Here is a 19,346-nt window from a genome sequence, read left to right as displayed (position 1 = left end):
TGTGGTTATATGTCAAAATTTAACATAACAAAACAACAAGATGTTCTATCACTTACCTGACAGGCAAGATTCACCATTCTTAATTCAGTGACCTTATTGTATTATACTTTTTCACAGGCATTCAGAGAAGGCTCTTCAATTATTAAATGTATTTCTTTGCACATTTTGAAATGATGATGGATATCTGTAGTAATGTGGTGCACTGTACCTCCTTTAGAGCCTTGAGTAATCTGGGCCTCTTGTCCTCTACACTTTCTCTGGACTGCTGCTTCAGCTTTCTGAGAAGAGCTGTGACTGCAAAGGAGAAAGAAGACAGCACTATAAGCAAATGGAGCACCACCCAGAATCACACATTTGAACAGTGCTAAAAAACTGCTTCGTGGCAGTTTTGGAAAGGCTTCAGAATATGAAATGCTATGATGAACAAACACCTGGAAAAATTAACGAGATTTAATAAAAGCATACCAACTCTTAAGTAGTAACAGGAAAACTATGGATAATAAGATCTTACAGAACATACTTAAACTTAACACAGTGAGCAGGGTCCGTTATGAATATTCAATCAAGGCTGGGTCAATAAAGAGACTCATCCAAACAGGATACTCCAAATTAAACATTGGATTCTGCTGAAAGCCCCGAAGCACTTTAGACAAAGTGACTTTGTTTAAAGTACAAAATGCTGATACAAAATTAGAAACAATACCAAATGACCAGGGTCTTTCTTAAATAAAATCACACAGAAACACAGAAAACAGTGGACCTATAAGGGCAAAGAATAATCAGTGTCCCAGGGGAATATCTTTCTTCAAGACCTTCTGAGTCAGCTAATAATAACTTCTGAATTGTCAAAATGATTCAGTTGAAGAATTTAATTATGTGCAAATCTCTTAACCCTCTTCAATTACTGTATAGTCAATGCCCACAGAGCCCAAACAAGAGATAAACATCTCACAAGGAAGATCTGAAACCCATGGTAGTATCGAACAACACTGCAGTTATATCTACAGTATGTATCCATTCCTATTCAAACAAAGTCTAATTGTACTAAATTACACAATATTTCCAAAGCTCTGTTCTTTTTCCTAAGAACCTTCCCAGTTTCTTTGAAATTGCCATTTTATAATTGTAAACATTCCTTGCTATAAAGCTGTTGTCACTTTATTGAGACATCAGGCCTTTTGTTTTTTTCCATATGGGTATATATTAAAAGTTTTAAATGATGTCTATTTTAGGAAACATGAACATCACAAACAACTACAATAAAACACAAGGACATACTTTATTAACAAAGAACTGGCTTTAATTCCAAATTCTACATGCATTTTCTAATGATGAGTAGCTGGGTAAGAGCTGAGAACACCTTGCTTATGCCTTAGATGAATGCATACCGTAACATCAGCTGCTGCTCAAATGTGTATAATTAAAGCATAAAGAGATTACACACATCAATGACTCCTGACTTCACTAAGCATGATCTGAAACCCCAGTAGGTCCAAACACAATTACATGTACCTAAATCCTTCTCCAGGCTACAGCCTGCACAACTTCTAAGAAATCAGTCACTATCATGCTGGCTTCAACTAACCCAACCTACGGCTGACAATCTAATGAATATGTAGTGCTTTATCCAAACCTCATAATCCTTACACTTTGGTACAGACATCTATGTGTATAAATGTATGTAGGGACATCTGGATGTCTTTGGAGGATGGGAACGCAATTCAGAAAAGCAAACACACAAGTCAATATAAATGTCTGCAAGTAGTCAAGTGGTCACAATTATGGGCCCACTACAACATATTACTGATGTTTATTACTATGAAGGAAACAAGAAGAACAGTAAATAAACATGGGAGAGAATTAACCATCTAAAACTAAAACAGAAATTGTCATAAAGTGGCAGTAAAAATGTTGTTCTCAAACTACCAGCCCTCTAGAAATAAACATGCACTACACAACACTGACAAGTTTGCGTGTTTTTTTCCTCACCATCAACTCTTGGGTCAGATAACTTCCAAGAATTATTTCACTTATCCATGACGTTTATCTTCCAACCAATCTTATGGCATCCATTCAAGGTAGAATTTTGCCATGTCCTTTCACACCAATTCTTTGTCAAGATACAACACATTTCTAAAGGGTATTTACCCACTTCGTTTCTTTCATCCGGACAGACTGCAAGATAAACTAGCTGCAAGGAGAGCAAAGGCTGGTTAGGAAAGAATATAAGATTCCTGCCCACCTCTCACTATGGCTTCTGTATGCAGACACATTCTTAATACGCTATGCAGCACACACAGGTACTTAAATTAAGCTGAGGCTGCACTCGGTTGCTTTTCATTCATGCAGTGCATGTGAGCTTTTATTGAGAAAAGACGGCTTATAATGGATCAGTCTCAAGCAAAAATAAGAAAATGGATTTCAAGCACCGGGAACAGCAATCAGGCAAGACAAAGTTTGAATTTGGATATGGAACTGTAAAAATAAAAACAGTTCTAATTAAATCAAGATTTATCCAAACTTAAAACTAATAAGACAATTTAGTGCCTATACTGCTGTTTCTGTTAGCACAGCTTTACTTATTGCGGCACAAAGCAAATTTTTTCAAACAACTTCCCCCGGAGAGAATGAAAAACAACATAAAGCTGTTTCAGTGGATGTTTTAATCATGGGATTTAATCACATATATTTAATCTTCTACTATGGAAGCTGGCCTATGATTTAAAATTAGGATTAACACAAACATAATTCACAGCAGAAAGATCATTTGTGTAATAAATACTGGAGTTTGCATATAGAGTACATTTTTCTCTCAATGAAAACTCATCTTTGCTTCCACAGCAGGTACAGCATAAGATGCTGCGCTGGTGACTTCTTAAAGCATGTGTGATTTTAAATAAATTGATCATGACGTTCTAATGATTTCTGAAAAAAAATGGGTTCTACGTGATTTTAATAAATCTACTTGCTTGGCACAACTTTTCTTCTGCACAGATTCATCATACAAAATTGTATTAAATAATTTTAAAAATACCATTTTAAAAATGATTCACGTAAATCAGTTAGACTTTAGTGAAATTAAAAATGAGTTTCACATTTGTTGTTCTTTGTTTCGGCAAAGTATTACTGTTAATTTAACTTCTTTATGACGGTCCTCAGAATGAATTTTGTTCAGCATGTATTCGTTCCAGAACTGATCTCTCATGAAAAGTGAGATAATACACACTTGTACAGTCAGAAACAAATTCTACCTGTGAATCATGGATGAAAAAAACCCTTTCAGAATTCAAATCATTAGTATGGCTAATAGCCAGGCTGAATATGGAACTGCTACTTAATTCTAGTCCTTGCTGAAAATTTCCCTCAATTCTTCCTGACTTGCTGAATAAACCCCTGGTCTGGGCTTTCCAGTCATGGTGTTTACAGCTAACAGCTCCAGCACCTTTTGATTGTGCTTTTTTGCCAAGTACTGCAGTGATTAAACCTTAGTAAGAAATGTTCTTACTAGACCTTTATAATTGCTCCCTACTCTTATGCCTCTAACGTGCAGCTTCTTAGGGAATCAAAACATTAAAATTATCTAACCAAACAAATTATAAGGTAGTGTAAATTAGAATATCTAGAATCAGGAACCATTCTCAGATGAAAATGTGTAGTCACCAAGTTCAAAATTAGGACTTAGACATTGTCATTATTCTTTATTTATTGTTCTGTAATGTGCTGTTGTTGTCTGTTGCGCTGTGCACGTCCCGAGAGAACAGTGTAAGAATGCCACTGTACATGTGGAAAATAAATCCCTCTATCTAGGAAAGCCTGCCTCAGGCCAGATATATATTGGAACAAGCAGAGGTGAAACTGAAAGTGGAAAAACACAAAACACACTTTTTTCAGCTCAAAAGGCCCTTTCTACTTTTCAGTCAGTTTTAACCTCTGTGTGTTCATTTTCAATGTGCATGTTGCTGCAGGTCAGTCAAAGTGAAAGACCTTTTCAGCGTTTATTCTGTGGCACATGTCCAGCTGCACATGCTGTATGTCAGCGTTTGCATGGAAGCAGTTATGATCTGCATCATGTGGCTGCCTTTTATTCTTGTGCACAGGCATATACAGTGCACTTGAAAATCAACAGCCATAGAGTTTGTCAACAGCAGGCACTAGTATAAGCTGCCCTTTCAAACCACCCTTTGGATCTGATCCAGCTGTATAATATTCTCCCCAACCACTCCAAGCAGTCGGAAGCAATCTGAGTCATTTAGGTTACAAGACAAAGCTCTGGCCTGCTGAAATTCAGTTTCATTTGAGGGCTTTCTTATTTCTTATTTTGTGGAAAAACCTTTTCAAGCATAAAATATTTTTTCAAAAAACAAGGGAGAATCTGCGTGTTAGACACCTAAAAACATTTAATATGAGACAAAATTCGGAGGGTTGTCAGGGCAGGTTTTTTTATAGCAATTACTACACATTTTTCTTACCATCAATAAATGACAAAAGTTTGAGGAAAGACTTCAAGAGGTTGGAGAATGATGAGCCACTCCTGAAATATAGCTGGAGTCCAAAAGGTCAGAATAGTATTTGGACATTTTTGTTTCACTTGTAGTGTGGAAATCTTTGACATCTCCCAGGCGTATGTGAACATACAGCAAAGAAAGAAATTCCGTCTAGAGTGGCTGACTTCATCTCATCAGGAAATCCCAGAGGAAGAACAATCGTGCACATCACAAAGGAACGTTTTCACTTCATTGCAATTCAGCAGGATGGCATTATTATACTGCCACTACACATCACGTTGCTTCTGTCAAAAATGTCAGAGTAAATCCATTTTTATCACTTAAAACACTATGTTAAGATCTGCTGTGAACCGCTTTCTACACCCAAATGTAGTCTGCTTTTCCCCCCAATCTTCACTTGACTGGTGCTGGATATACATGTTTTACTAAATAATTTACTTCTGCGGTTACTACCTGCTTGACAGAACAGATGTAATGTTTAGCGCTGCCGCCGCAGCTTATGTCACATGTTACAGGGTGGCACAGTAAATAGGCTGTGGAGAGGTTCCAGGTTTGATTCTTTTCTGGAGGGCCTTCTGTGTGAAGTTTGCATGTTGTTTCCATGTGCACAAGCGTTTTTAAGGGGTATTATTAAATGTCAGCTTCATAGAACTTTATATATATATATTGCAAATCACCATGAATAAGAGCATCTACAAAAAAATAAAATAAAAAACACAATTATAAGAGTCTATGATTAAACTCAAGGAGAATGACTGATCCAGAGCTTCTATTAACATAAGGCACCAGACACTGGGAATGTTATTTCTCAGACATCCAGCTATTCTGCTCACAGTATATTTGATATATTTTGCTTTTATCCATTTGGACTGTTGAAATGTCAACCTAGGAGTCTGCAACTCAATTCCTTTGTGTTAGTGGAAGCTTTACAATGTATATCTCTTCAAATCACTTTCAATAAGTGCTTTATCCAATTCAGGGTCGCCGGGGAGCTAAATCCTATTCTAAGAAATCCTAGGAGCAAATCAGGACACATCTTATCGCCAGCAGCCATATCACCCTGAACTCACAACTGACAACCCACTGAAGCTCAGCAGGTGTGAGTCTGGTCAATACCTGGATGGGGGACCTCCTGGTAAAGCTGCCGGAAGAGGTGTTAGTGAGGCCAGCAGGGGTCACTCTCCCTGCGGTCTATGTGGGACCTAATGCCCCAGTATAGTGACGGGGACTCTATACTGTAAAAGGCACCATCCTTCGGTGTAAAACGTCCTGACTCTGTGGTCCTTAAAAATCTCAGTGCTAAACACTGTTCCGACCAGGATATTTCTCGTTTAGCCCTAATTTCTAAATTTCTCATTTCTAATCTGTTTTATTATACAAAGTGTTGCCATGTTACAATGAACAACGTTGTCACAAACATACCGTGTATGATATGACAATAAGCACAAATCAAGCCAACACAATCAGCAGTGTCTGGTAGTCTGGCCTCATTTATGATACAGGACTTAACAGATTTTATTTTAATCAAATAAATGAGCAATAAAAACAGATTTTAGCAGGTATAACCTTAATGAAATGATCTCTCTCTTTGTGTGTAAACAGAAGCGAACAAATCTCAAATGAAAAAATAAAAGCTGCAGAAATTGAGACTGCTATAGTTTTTCAGTTGTCAACTTGTGATGGGTTCACATTGGAGACAGGGAACTGTATGGTATAATGCAGAAAATGTGAAAGAATTCTTGCTCAATTCTTGCTTTGTTCTGCCTGTTCAAAAATTCACTTCCAAAAATGGAGACAGCCAAGAGGATGCGTGCTTCAAAACACAACAGATACTATTCTATTTAAATTGGACAGAGTTACAGTAGCAGGCTCAAAAGGCATTTATAAAAGAACAAAGAGTGACAGCATCTGCCTATCCAAAAACAGTCATTAAAGACTTGGAGTTCACAGAACACGGCATCTGACGAAAATAACTTAAACAGTAATTGAAACAAAGGACTGAGACTCACTCATCCAGTATAGTAATGTAAAGTTAGACATAAACTCTTTCACTTTGAAAATGAAAATTTCTTTTCAAGTTTGGAGAACGGATTATTCCATGTACTGTAGCTGATATATCTAAAGTTGATATTCCAAACCGAACAGAACAGATGTCATTCAGGGTGTCTTAATGAACAAAGGATTCAAGAAAAAAAAATATTAAAAGTAAAGGTACTGTATTCTTTTCTGACAGTACAAAGTATACTTCGGAGTCTTAAGTTCTTAATGCACCAAAATCTTCCTACACGTATCCTTCATCGCTGGAGTTCTTTAAAATAGATACCCTAAACATAAAGAGAGAAATGGACTTCCACTCTTATCACCTGATATGAACCCAGGTGATTTTTCTTTCCTGTAGGGATACCTGAGGAATTTAAAGGCATCAGTTCAATAGAGGTGTTGTGGAATCTGACTGTACACTTACAGTATTTAACTGAAGGTTAAGCAGGACATATGTTAAGTCACTTTTATAATTTTTAAAGGTGTAAGATGCATCCTAACCCATAAAATATTAAACCCATGTGAGGCTGCCAGCTGAAAAAAAGAATACTCTCTGGTATGGACAACAAAACTGAACACCAGAAAGCCACAAAACTGAAGGTGATGAGTTTGTTTTATGCAGCAACTTTTAAATCTAGAATCACTAATAGTGAAAAATTCTCAGCTTTTGCAAAGTTCTGAAATTTAAAAAATATATATATATTGGGATAAAGAACTGGGTTTAGACTGTAAACACCGAATATATTGATTTTGAAAATTTCACCTTGTACACTTGAAAAGAAAAGTCTAAAGACTACAGAGAGAACAACTTTATTTTTCCCAGAATAATACTTGGAAGAAATCCAAGGCCAGTACACCACCGAAAGAATTCAATATGTCCCTTTGGCGCAATTCAATACTGTGAACAGGGAGAACAAAGCGTCAGCACAGCACACAAACTTTAGTTCATAAATGAAAAACAAAAGACTGTGTATTAGGATACCATTACAATATGTTTGTTGGAGAGACTGGTAGTAAACAATCATCTACATTACTGCTCTTGCCCAATGAGGGCACTGCTAGCCTAAAAAGTATAACCCCCCAAAAAGTCAACAACACTGATGCTTTCACAGATATAATAGTTATCTCAACCAAGCATCACAGTTCACATTAGGTTTCGCAGCTGATAAGTGTGAGGGGAAGGAAAAATGTTTCTCTGTAACAAGAGGAAAAATAAACAATTTCGGCAACTGCATTGTAAACGCAGGGCACTTTGCAAACTCAGCACATCACAGAAGACAGGAGCAGGTTCAGAGAGTTTCTTTGGGGAATTACTTGTATTGACACAGCTGGTGAGATAGAAGATTTCATCTCCCTGTTAGGCTTTCATTTGCAACTTGCCTGCAGTGCAGTCTGTAACACTGAGCTCTGATATGGGTGCGCTACTGCGGTTGTGACATGGAACCAAAAAATACGAGAAGAGAGAAGACAACAGGGGGAAAAATATTGGAAAACAGGAAACAATGTAGATTAATTCAGTTCAATGTATGTTTTTTATTCAATTATAATTTCCCAATAATCCATCCATTTTCTAACCGCTTCATCCGCTACAAGGTTGTTTGGGAGCCGGAGCCTGTCCCAGCAAGCAACAGGCACAAGGCAGGGTACATCCTGGATGGGACACCAGTCCATCACAGGGCACACACACACAAAGACACAGCAGGTTCAGTTCTCCCAGAAGCCAGTTAACCTACCGGCATACCTCTGGACTATGGGAGGAAACCCACATAAACACAAAGAGAACATACATACTCCACACAGATAGCACCCCAGAATTGAACCCAGGGGCCCAGCATAGCGAGGCAGCAATGCTACCTACTGCGCCGCCCTCAATTTCTCAATAATATCTTTTCAGATTTTATTGAACACGGATTCATCCTTAATGTGGAAGAACAGATTCCAGGTGAATTTCACTCGAGCGAAAAGAGGGGTTCCAGTTGTCACTCAAGAGGGGTGTGCCCCATCATTAAGAAGGAACGTGATACTTGGCTCAGGGCAGTAAGATAAGCTTTGCATTCTTTTAAACACAGGTACTAAATCAGAAGGGAATAACAAAAAAAAGTATGCAGAAGTGAGGCTGGGGAAATGTTTTTGTTTAACATTTGATTGGTAATTGGAAAATTAAAATGAGGAAATTTTTCAGTCCAAAAACACTTAAATGTACAATATTTAAATTAATGTATCTATCTTATATAATAATGCATCTTTAATCACAGAAGCAGTAGTTATTTTTTTTATTATCTGTTTAAATTTGAAGGCAAACAAAGAAAATGGAAAACTACAAAAAAGATCTATGTGAATAATGTAGGAAGAGAAATTGTCAGGTCATAAAGAATTAACTGTGTGATACAGATCGGAAAAACAAAAAGGGGAACTGTAAAATTTTACTTACAACAATCTTATGCTTATAAAATCCTGCTAGGATAATGTAATTTAAAATATGGCTTCTTCAAAATTGCCTTACTGTCATGATCAAAATATTTTGAATAATAAAATCAAGAAAAACTGGAAAATTCCAGTGTGGGCAACCACAAACACATTCCAGAAGCCAATCTTAAGTATTTTTAACCAAAACCAAAACTGAAACCTAACAAATCTAAAAATAAGATTAAAGAAAGTTTGAAATGTCATCATATTATAAAATGATGGAAAACAAATAAATGACATATTATTATATAGGGGTGTAACTGAAATTAAATGACATTTTATTATATATATATATAAATTCAAATGTAGTAGAGGATCCTTGTTAGTGGAAATACACAATATACAGTAACTATAATTCACCCAAAAGGCAGGTCCTAGATCAAAGATTAGCGTCTCTGTGACAACAATAAAACATCTAACTATGCTGCTGTTAGTAACTCAAGCAAGTTTTGATTTCACATTGGCTAACTAATGTGGAAATTTAAGATTTCTGAAGAACTTGTCAACACGTTCTAATCTTACATGTGAAACAAAGTGAAGGTTTTTTGAAAGAACTTTAAGATATACATATTAATTAGGAGGTTAATTCAATAAAAAGGATACCCTTAGATAGGACTCCAATTCAATGTACTTTATCTGTTTCCTAACAGCTGAAAGGACAGGGATGGAACTCCCCATAAATTGATCAGCAGAGGAAGGCTCACAGTAGTGTACAGAATGCATAACCAAATAAATAAGAAATAGATGCAAAAAAGTAATTGTATCTATTTCATTTTGATAACAGGTTATAAAACGTTTTTCTCGCTCAGTCTCATTTTCATTCTCCAAAGGTTTGCCCTACAACTTTCTCACTAATCAGTAAACCAGCTGGATGCACTAAATATTGCAGACTATTATTCTGAATTCCACATTCCTGCTATAGAGAATACACACCTGAGTAACTGCCAGAAATTCTATTATTGTGCTTTTTCACTCTTCTTATATTACTTAGTCATTAACAGAACAAAAGATCTTCTGGCATTTCAGTGCTTATGCACCTGGGACACTGGCTAATTCGTGTTAAATTAAGGACATCTGTGCTTTGGTAAATACAGCGGCATGTTCACAACTCATCTGAATCACTGCCGAAACAAAACCCCAGATTCAAAACCAGAAGATCAAAAATGAGCTGAAGTTCAAAAACATGTTTTACAATACACTATATAAAACAAAAGCTCAGCACTTTTTTAGGAGAATGAGCTTTAATTTTGTGTAGTACATGCTGAAAGAGAATTATGTATTTTTCTGCTCTTTTAACACTAAACGTTGTACAAAAAAGAAAGCTGTGTATCGTCATGCACGCCTGAAAAATAAAACCAGCCAAAGTTTAGCAGGACAAGAGCTAGTCAGTGTATTAGCTGACTAGGGTGTTTCAGCCTGCATTGTAACACATTTAAGGACACCCAGAAATATTTGCTGATACCAACACTATTGAAATGGTAAACCCTGCTGTGCAAAGGGCATGTCTTTCAGCAAAGCTGTTACATGCAAACATTAAATCCAATGTAACAGTGCATCCAAAATGATGCACTTGTTTTCATATTTATTTTTCCCCATGAGAAAAGTAAGACGGTCTAAAAACCTCTTCAAACGTGTTTTAAAGGAAGTGCCTGAGGAAAGCTGGGTTTTCACCGACAGTTTAGATCAAGGACAGGTCATGTCTCAGAAGGGATAAAATGAAACAAAAATGAATCTATGTGCATTACTGGTTTGATTGAGATATTATTGCAAAGAGGGAATTGGTTATATACTGTACCATTTTAACTAATCTTTCATAAACATTTCAGAGTTCTGCTTAACTGAAATACAAAGGCCAAACTGCTTTAACCTATTTCGTGTCTTCTATAAGTAGCAGAAATGGCTTCGTCTCCCTCGCTTGCAGCGTAATGACCATCGTTCAGCTGTGCCACTACCCCCCTGTGAGGATACAGGTGCTCCAGGAAGAGTTCAGTGTACTTACTCATTTGTCGGTCCCCATAGCTGATGGCTTCTGCAAGAGGACTCCATCCCTGAGCGTTTTTCACCTTGACAGGGGCATTGTGGGCTAGAAGTAAATGGGCACACTCTGCAAATTACAGAAAAGGTACAGAGTTATTGACGATCAGTTACTGTATCACAACATTCTAGAATACTCAAAAACATTAAAATGTCTTGAAGAGACGGGCTGCTACCCCGCAAGCTCCCATCCATTAGAAGCCAGTGTTCGCCTTTGGTTGGGAAACTAGATTAAAATCAACCTTATCAATGAACAGGACACACAACCCTCTTCCTCAAAATAACCCCTCATTAGGCCATTATAAAACTGGAAAGACATCGTGTAACGGCACCATTTGTTTGGCACAGAGCAGACCTTCTGCAGGCCTCCCACTGCAATTCTGATTCAAAAGTGCAAAAATACCTGACGGCAGATTATTCATCTGCTGCCTTTATTAATATTCCCTTCAGAGCAGCACGCTCTTGTGTTAAACATGATAACCATCGCCTGATTTCGGGAGACATGATGCAAAGATTACGCTCGCAGGCTGTCATCTCGGCGATGCTTGCGCTCAAACTGAACAAGCTGCACCATTTGCTGTGATAATGTTTTTTTTTTGGACATCGCACATTCCAAGTTTCTGATTATTCACAAAAAAGAAGGCACTGTGCACAGTCTACGTACCTTTTCCTGAAATGAAACAAGAGTGAAAATACCACAAAATGGCAGCAGAGCCTACAGACGTGAAATATGATTTCCCAGGTGAGCGAGGAGCTGGTGGAAATGCTTGAAGAAAACCAACTAGATCCAGTACCTTGCAAAAGTGCTGGATTTAGATCCCTGCACAGGTTTCACATTTTGTTTCTTTCATGTCATGGCACTTTAAAGTAACAATTAATATCCATGCACGCAAACTACGCCATATATACAAAGCAAAAAACAAAAAGAAGAAAATAGATTATTAATACAAAAGTAAAATGGAAAAACCGTGTGTCATTATGCATAAGTGCTCAAATCCTTTACTGTGGCAAACCTAAATTAGGTGCAGAGATTACAATAAGAAACAACACAACTGAGTGGTATCTGTGTACAATAACAGCGGTTCAAATAATCTTACAATAAATGCACTCCTCTCTGTAAGGTTTCTCAGTCAGGTAGTGAATTTCCAGCAAAAATCCGTCCATGAAGACTAAGGAGTTTTCGAGACAACTTGGGGATAAAATAGTAGAAAAGCACTGATCAGTAAAGAAGTATTAAAAAAACATCAAAAACACGGAATTTCCCATTGAGCTCTGTGAAGTCGATCATTAAGTAGTGAAATGTGTATCATACCACGCAGAGACTGCCAAGATCTGGCTCTCTCTCCCCTAACTGAGCAGCTGGGTGAGGATGAAGTTGATTAGGGATGCAACTGTGAGGCCAACAGTGACTTTCAAAGAGCTACAGAGTTCAATGGCTGAGATGGGAAAAATGTGCATCCCAGTCACTACGCAAAGCTGGCCAATATGGCACAGTGGCAAATCCATCTCCGATCTGGCACGGTATTTACAACGAGGCAGGTAAGTGGTACTCTACCCATATGGCAAATGTTTTGTTGTCAAACAAGGTAAAAGTGGAACTTTTTGCTCTAAGTGAAAACCATTAAATCACATACAAACGTCAGGAAAAAAAGCATAAAACTGAAGACATCCATCTATTATTAAACCATTTTCATTTATACGTCTTCATATTGCTTGAATAAATTAATTTCAATGTTTCTAATATCGGTAAAGTTAATGTTTTTGTAAAAGAAAGGTAAGTGCAAGACAAACACCTCTGCATGCTGTCTTCAATTTAAATTTTAAAGAGACAAAATGAAACAAGATTATGCGTCAAGAAAGTTTGAAGTTTTTCTTTCTGTACCGTCTAGGACTATAGCCACTCAGTGGATTTATCACTTTAACCTCAAGAAAAGTATAGAGGTTTGCTTGCAGGAGTAGACCCACTGCTTAGAACTGTATTGATATTCTTGTGATACACACAACAAATGTCTAAGATGGGTAAAACTGAAAGCATGAGAGTAATGACAGCACTTCAAGTCCATTAAACTGTAGGATACGTTCTGGCCTAAAACTGTCTGTCTTCACCCCTTTACCTGGTTAGTAGCTATGTTAAAAAAAAGAACATTATTATAATAATTATATTACTATACGATTATACAAACCATTGGACGTTTTACAGAAATAAAACACACATCAATATAAAGCACAGGGGACTCTTTCACGGAAAGTGGAAGTACGCTTGGTACCAGAAGACCCATATATGTATCTGATTAAAATCATGAATATAGCACGGAAAAGACATGCTTTCTATATTTCATTTGCACCTTGTGTAAGGGGTGAATAAAACTAGAAAAGCCTGCTGCTTGAATGACAGCTTTCTATTGTGCCACAAACAACAAATGCCACATATAGTAATCAAAAGCAAAAAGATAAAAGGCCTGCACTACACCATACTGTATCGGGTGACAGTAACCATCTCCTCTTCCAAAGCCCTATCAATGTAACATCAGACAATCAAATGTGATACAGGCTATAACTAAGATCAGTTTTTCATAGATAATGTCTTGAACTTCTTTCTAAGTAGTACTCCAAATTAAAGGAAGCAGCATAACATAGCGTACAAGTCAGTGGTCTCATTATCAGGTGGGTTGTGGGTTCAGTGCCCACCCCAGTTGCTCCAGTGTACCCAGCTGTATTTGTGGGAACCCATGTTTCTGTGGAGTAATCCCTGTGATAGACCCGTGTCTCATCCGTTTTAATCACAGAATCTCTAATTCATTTAACAGCACAGAAACAAACATAAGCACCTAGCTGATGTGACTCGGGTATCGAAATCACCCACTTCTACTGATTTTAGTCAATTTTCAGTCTCAGTTTTACTATATCCTAAATCATCAGCAATATCTGCATTAAATAGAGTCAATAGTAAAACACTGTGATGAATGACTTTGGGAATATTTATTTTTATAACTGCAGAATGTACATCAAGTTACAATACTTCCATACCCAGGGGCACATTAACCTAATTAACTGAACTATGTGTAACTGGATACAGTAATGAGCAGCTGTTGAAATTAACAACATATCCCCCTTCTGGTCAGAGAACAACTGTCTTTTTATGGTTAAGCAATTGCTGCATAAAATCAGGCAAACAAATTCAAAGGAATATGCACTTATGTGTTGTATATTACTCTCACTTTTGTCATTTGGCTTTTATCCAAAGCCAGATATAGACTTTACAAGTACATATTTTTACATGTGTGCCCCACAACTCATTTAAACAAATCGATCACAGGAATAATCTGGGTAAAGAATCCTTCTCAAGGGTGAAGCTTCTTTGTCCTACCTGGGATTTGAATCCACAGCCCCTTCTATTAGGGAGCCACAGCCCCAGTCACATTCTACAATATAATTATAGTAATATTTCTATTACACTGAATCAAATATAGATATGACAGATATATTTGATAATCCACAGGTCACTGACAGGAGCGTTTTACACAGAAGAACAGTAAGGTACTAGAAAACTCCGATTCAGACATCTGCCATCAGCCATCTGAAAAAACAACATTAGGATGCTGATGCAAAAGACTTCTCTGAACAGTTGTTAAAGCCACACAGGTAGAAAATGAAATAAGCTCCAACATCTCCCAGTATCTGGTGCATTTATTGTATGATGGTATTTAGCAAAACAGCTTATATAACACTGAGCAGAATGGCTTATTGAATCTTTTTTGTCTAATCATGGCCCCAGGCTTGCTATAAATTCAGGGAAATTTCTCTACTTGGCTTTAAAAGAAATGCCAACACTCATTGTAGGGAAGGGCAAGACAGACTTACCAACAAAGAGTATGTATTATATTAAAATAAATACTGTTTTGCTGCTGGATGTGCAGTGACTGCAGATATTGCACAGGTCAAAAGCACGTGTTTTAGTGGAGGTCTTTACCAAGGAGAAAGACAAAAATGCCTCCTGTTGTATGTAGCGAACTAAAACTATGTTTTTACAACTAGCAACAAACACTATGCTCCGAGATTTTATTTCATCCCAGTCTCTCTCTGTAATGTAAACATTGCATTCCCCTGATAGTTTTAAAAAATATACATAGAAAATGGGAATATCCATTTATAAAGCAGATGGTTACAGAATGTCTCTAAAGGACACCCTTTTTCAGTAAGTATGTGATAATGCAGAGACTTAGAATGCCATCTTATCATCAAGAGTAAGTTACAGATCTTGCTACACAAGAGTACCGATATAAAATAGGAGATGCGTATGAAAATGCATTGGATGTTGTGTTGCCTAACTTTTCCATCAAATGCAATCTGATATTTGAAGAGGTACATGATTGTGCAGGTGAAAAATAGAAACTAAACAGGACAAATTGAAGAAGAATTTTACAAACCACGGCAGAAACAGAGGACTTATGACAACTTGGGCAGATGGCAAGTATCGGCCCAACATTTCAAACCACTCTTTCAGTCGCCACTGGAATCCCAGAGGAGTCTCCCTGATCTTGTCACAATAACGGAGGGACAAATTAAAAAGCTCAATCTCATAACGGGCGACTTAATGAACCGCAGACGCAGAAACTTCATGCTTTAAAATGGGAGTGAAGCGCTCTCTCTTGCATGGTTTTACACTGAGGTATCGAGGCTGATGTGGGACAGGGTGTTCACAAGCTCAGGAATGAGTTCCACGTGCTTTTGGAAGAGAACCTCATTAAACTGCTCAGTGGTGACCTCCTAAAGGCAAGAAGAGAATCTTGTATTGCCGGACTTAAAGAGAATTGACTTCACAACATATTACAATTATCTTTTATCACATAACAACGTCCCTATTGTTAAGAAAATACACTATTGCTAAACAAGTGCTTTATTGACAAATACTTGCTAAAACGAGTGATACATAAATATTTATAACCTATTTTTGTTAAGATTAACTCCAAAGGAGTAGCTTGTTGTTCTTTTCATTTTCCGCTTCCTCTTGGCAGCTGTTTTAACTGTCTTAAGAGCATAACGCTGATTTATGAAATTTTATACAATTAAGGGTTTTGTTCTGCTTCTGTTAAGGCACACTCAGAAAGCATAGTATACATCACCAGAGAGTGTGATGCTCTTTTATTCCGTCTTTGATTCCACAAGATATATTTACTCAGCTAGATGTTACTCAGCTAGATGTCTGAAGAAGGCCTGTTTTCCCTCCTACCGTCTGGTAAACGGTACCTAAGCATTCGGTCCAAGTCCAACAGACTACGGAACAGCTTCTACCTCCAGGCAATAAGACTGCTAAATAGCCAACCTGTAGCTCCTTAGCAAATCACCTGTAATGGCTACATGGATACACAATTCTCACTATATCCAGCATAACTGCACTACATGTGTATATTGCATACACCATGGACACATAACAGCTCTACTCACATTGAGTTTTATTCAATTTCAAAAATGTAACCTCAATTTTTGTGATTTTTGTGTTTTTGTGAATTTGTGTGATTCTTGTGATTCTTGTGATTCTTGTGATTCTTGTGATTCTTGTGATTCTTGTGATTCTTGTGATTCTTGTGATTCTTGTCATTTTGTGAGCTCACAGAAAAAGACATTTCATTGGCAGCAACTACTGCTGCACGCCGTACTGTTGTGCATTTGATAAATAAACTTTGATTTGATTTGATAACTAACAATTTGTTCGGGAATAAATTTTGATTAATTCAAGTCAAGATAATTGGTTCTGTGTACTATAGACATCTTGCTAATTTACCCATACACTGTATCTGTTGCCTTATATATTTAAACAGAAACGTTGATGTAAAAAGGAAGTATTGGTAAATTCTACTTGTTGTTAACAAACACTTAATTTATGGTGCTAAACTCTACATCAGAGACGTACCCAAACTAAACTGGATTCTGTCCAGTTAAGAGCACTTGTAATGAACTGTACACATTTACTTTTATTTTAATGGGTATTATATGTGGCTTTTACATGTTTTCACCTACAAACAGAAACTTTGGAACCAACTGTGCAATCGTGAAGGATGATTATTTAAAGCCAGTCTGCCATTAAATTACAAGAAATATTAACTGTAACTGGATAGGATCAATAAGCTTTCAATGCACAAATAAGAATGAAATAACTACAGCTTAATAAACCATATTTATGACACTTATAAAATTACTGAATATTAACATTTATGAAAATTATGTTTGCCAGTGATTAGCTCGATGACTAAATTACAGTTAGGAAATGTCACAGTAAAAAGCGAATAATTTTCCCCAAATAATAATTTGAAAAGTTGTTCCCCGTTGCAAATAGGAGTTCCCTGCAAATTACTTATTTCGATCATTTAATCATTTGTAGACAAATGATTTCTGTTTTATAAATTATGTATTTTGATGTATAAACATTCATAGAGGCTAAACAAATTTTATGCATCTGGCAAATAAACATAACACTGAAAAACAGAGGTGCAGCTGACAATTAAATACCTCTGCAAAAGAACATGCGGTATATTAACAGTTGAATGCATTTCATATTTATTTAAAATAATATTTATTACTTTCCATTCACTGCTCTAGAGGTGTCTCGTAAAAAATTTAGGAAACTGCAAGCTTCACGCCCTAAATAATTCATCTCAAGTGGAAAAGGCCATGTCTGCAAACAATATATTTTATTTTACTATTTTCATGTGGCCCTTTAAGTGCTGCCTTGTGCATTTGTTTAAGAGCTGTAATAGAAACAGGCCTGGTGCTAGTGTGGGGGGAATGCATTAACAAAAAGGCATTTCTGGCGTCTCCCTGCCCCCATAATGGCACAAGATGGAGCAGGGGGACCACCTCTCTGGACACAAATCTCTTTGGCAGCCTCCCCCACCACTCAGTAATGCATCGGTCACCAACAAAACCTAGTGCCAGCCCTGAACAGATGTATCAGAACTCCCTACTTTAAGCAAACAAAACACAAATCTCAGCTTTAACAAAACACGTCTTCAGTCAAACAATCAGATCAAACATTTGTTCAGTACAACTGATAATCTCTGATGTAGTGCCTTTCTAACTGAATGCAAAAACACTTAATACTAGCATTTTTTGTTTTGCCATTGTAGATCCTATCACAAATTCAAATCTTAAAACAAGATTTTAGAAATTTGCTCTGTGTTATTGGTGGGTGACCTCCAGGATGTCAGAAATTGTTGTTAGGTTAGCATCACAACCCCGGTTCCCTTGTGGTTAGTCCTCTGATTAACAAATCTGTAAGGGCTATATACCCAAGTCAGTAAGAGCAACACTTAGCAGTGTGGAGCACTGGTTAGGGATCTGGACTCTTTAACTGGAGGGCTACGGGCTCAAATCCCAGGTGAGACACTGCTTTTATATGCTGAGCAACATACTTCACCTCATCTACTTCAGTAAAATATCCAGCTGTATAGTTGGGGCAAGTATAAGTTGATTTGAATAAATACACCTGTACACCAGCCAAATTAGTTACTATATGTTGCAGCGCAGAGCAGAAAATGGGATGTTGCTTCTTTAAAATTTGTAGGATGGGAGCTGTAGATGGTGTTTCTGAAACTTTAGCTTCAATACAAAGTATTCAAAACAGGTGGGGGAAAATGTACACAAAGTGGCATACTCTGAGGGTTTAGATGGGGATGTGGAGGAAATCAATGCTTTGACTCATGTTGTAAATACCACAGTTTTTGGATAGAAAATATTCTGGTTTTGCTCAAAATATTCCATGTACACATGGTGCACTGGTCATCCAGATATTACCAAAACCACAGCTCAAAGGATTACCAGCCCAACGCCCATGTATAGCAGACATAGGCTTCCTTATATATGGGCTGGTTGGTTAGCTATCCTACCAGTCGCTGTTTCATTTAAGATCTTGACAAACCTGTACTTGACGCTAATCCACAAAAGCTTACAGAAAAATGCGAGCAAACAACTACACTCGCTTTTAGCGATATGAAAAGGAAGAGAATACAGCAATTAACTTGAATGTGTTAAGGCACTGTTGTGCAGTAGTATTTAACTTCAAAGAAAGGACAATCCAATTTCAGTTTAATCACACTTCAAAGACGCCTAGAGTGATTTTGAAGCAGGTTTTTTGTTCCAACTTTTAAAAAGGCTTGTATTTGAAGACCAGGCTGCTAAACACCTCCATACTAAGCAGTGAAGACGTAAAATATAAAGTTCTGGGCACAAAAACGGAGGTCTTGCATTAATCAAGACAGCAGCTTTGCAAAACACTTAGAAAATCATCACCGTCAGGGACAGCTG

General features: G+C 37.2%; 1 protein-coding gene across 1 annotated transcript in view; it reads right to left on the bottom strand.

Moving 5' to 3' along the window:
* Positions 1 to 19,346, bottom strand: part of ankrd13c (ankyrin repeat domain 13C) — a 42,725-nt gene that overhangs the window by 16,887 nt on the left and 6,492 nt on the right. Inside the window, exons 3-4 of the mRNA XM_006635057.3 lie at positions 11,011 to 11,115; positions 209 to 294 (exon numbers count right to left, since the gene is read on the bottom strand). Coding sequence (XP_006635120.1) covers positions 209 to 294; positions 11,011 to 11,115 — 191 coding nt within the window. The remainder of the gene's footprint in view (positions 1 to 208; positions 295 to 11,010; positions 11,116 to 19,346) is intronic.

Source organism: Lepisosteus oculatus, chromosome 9, assembly GCF_040954835.1.
Source record: "Lepisosteus oculatus isolate fLepOcu1 chromosome 9, fLepOcu1.hap2, whole genome shotgun sequence".
Lineage (NCBI taxonomy): Eukaryota > Metazoa > Chordata > Actinopteri > Semionotiformes > Lepisosteidae > Lepisosteus > Lepisosteus oculatus.
The sequence above is the reverse complement of the archived record's forward strand: the minus strand, read 5'-3'. Positions and strand labels throughout refer to the sequence as shown.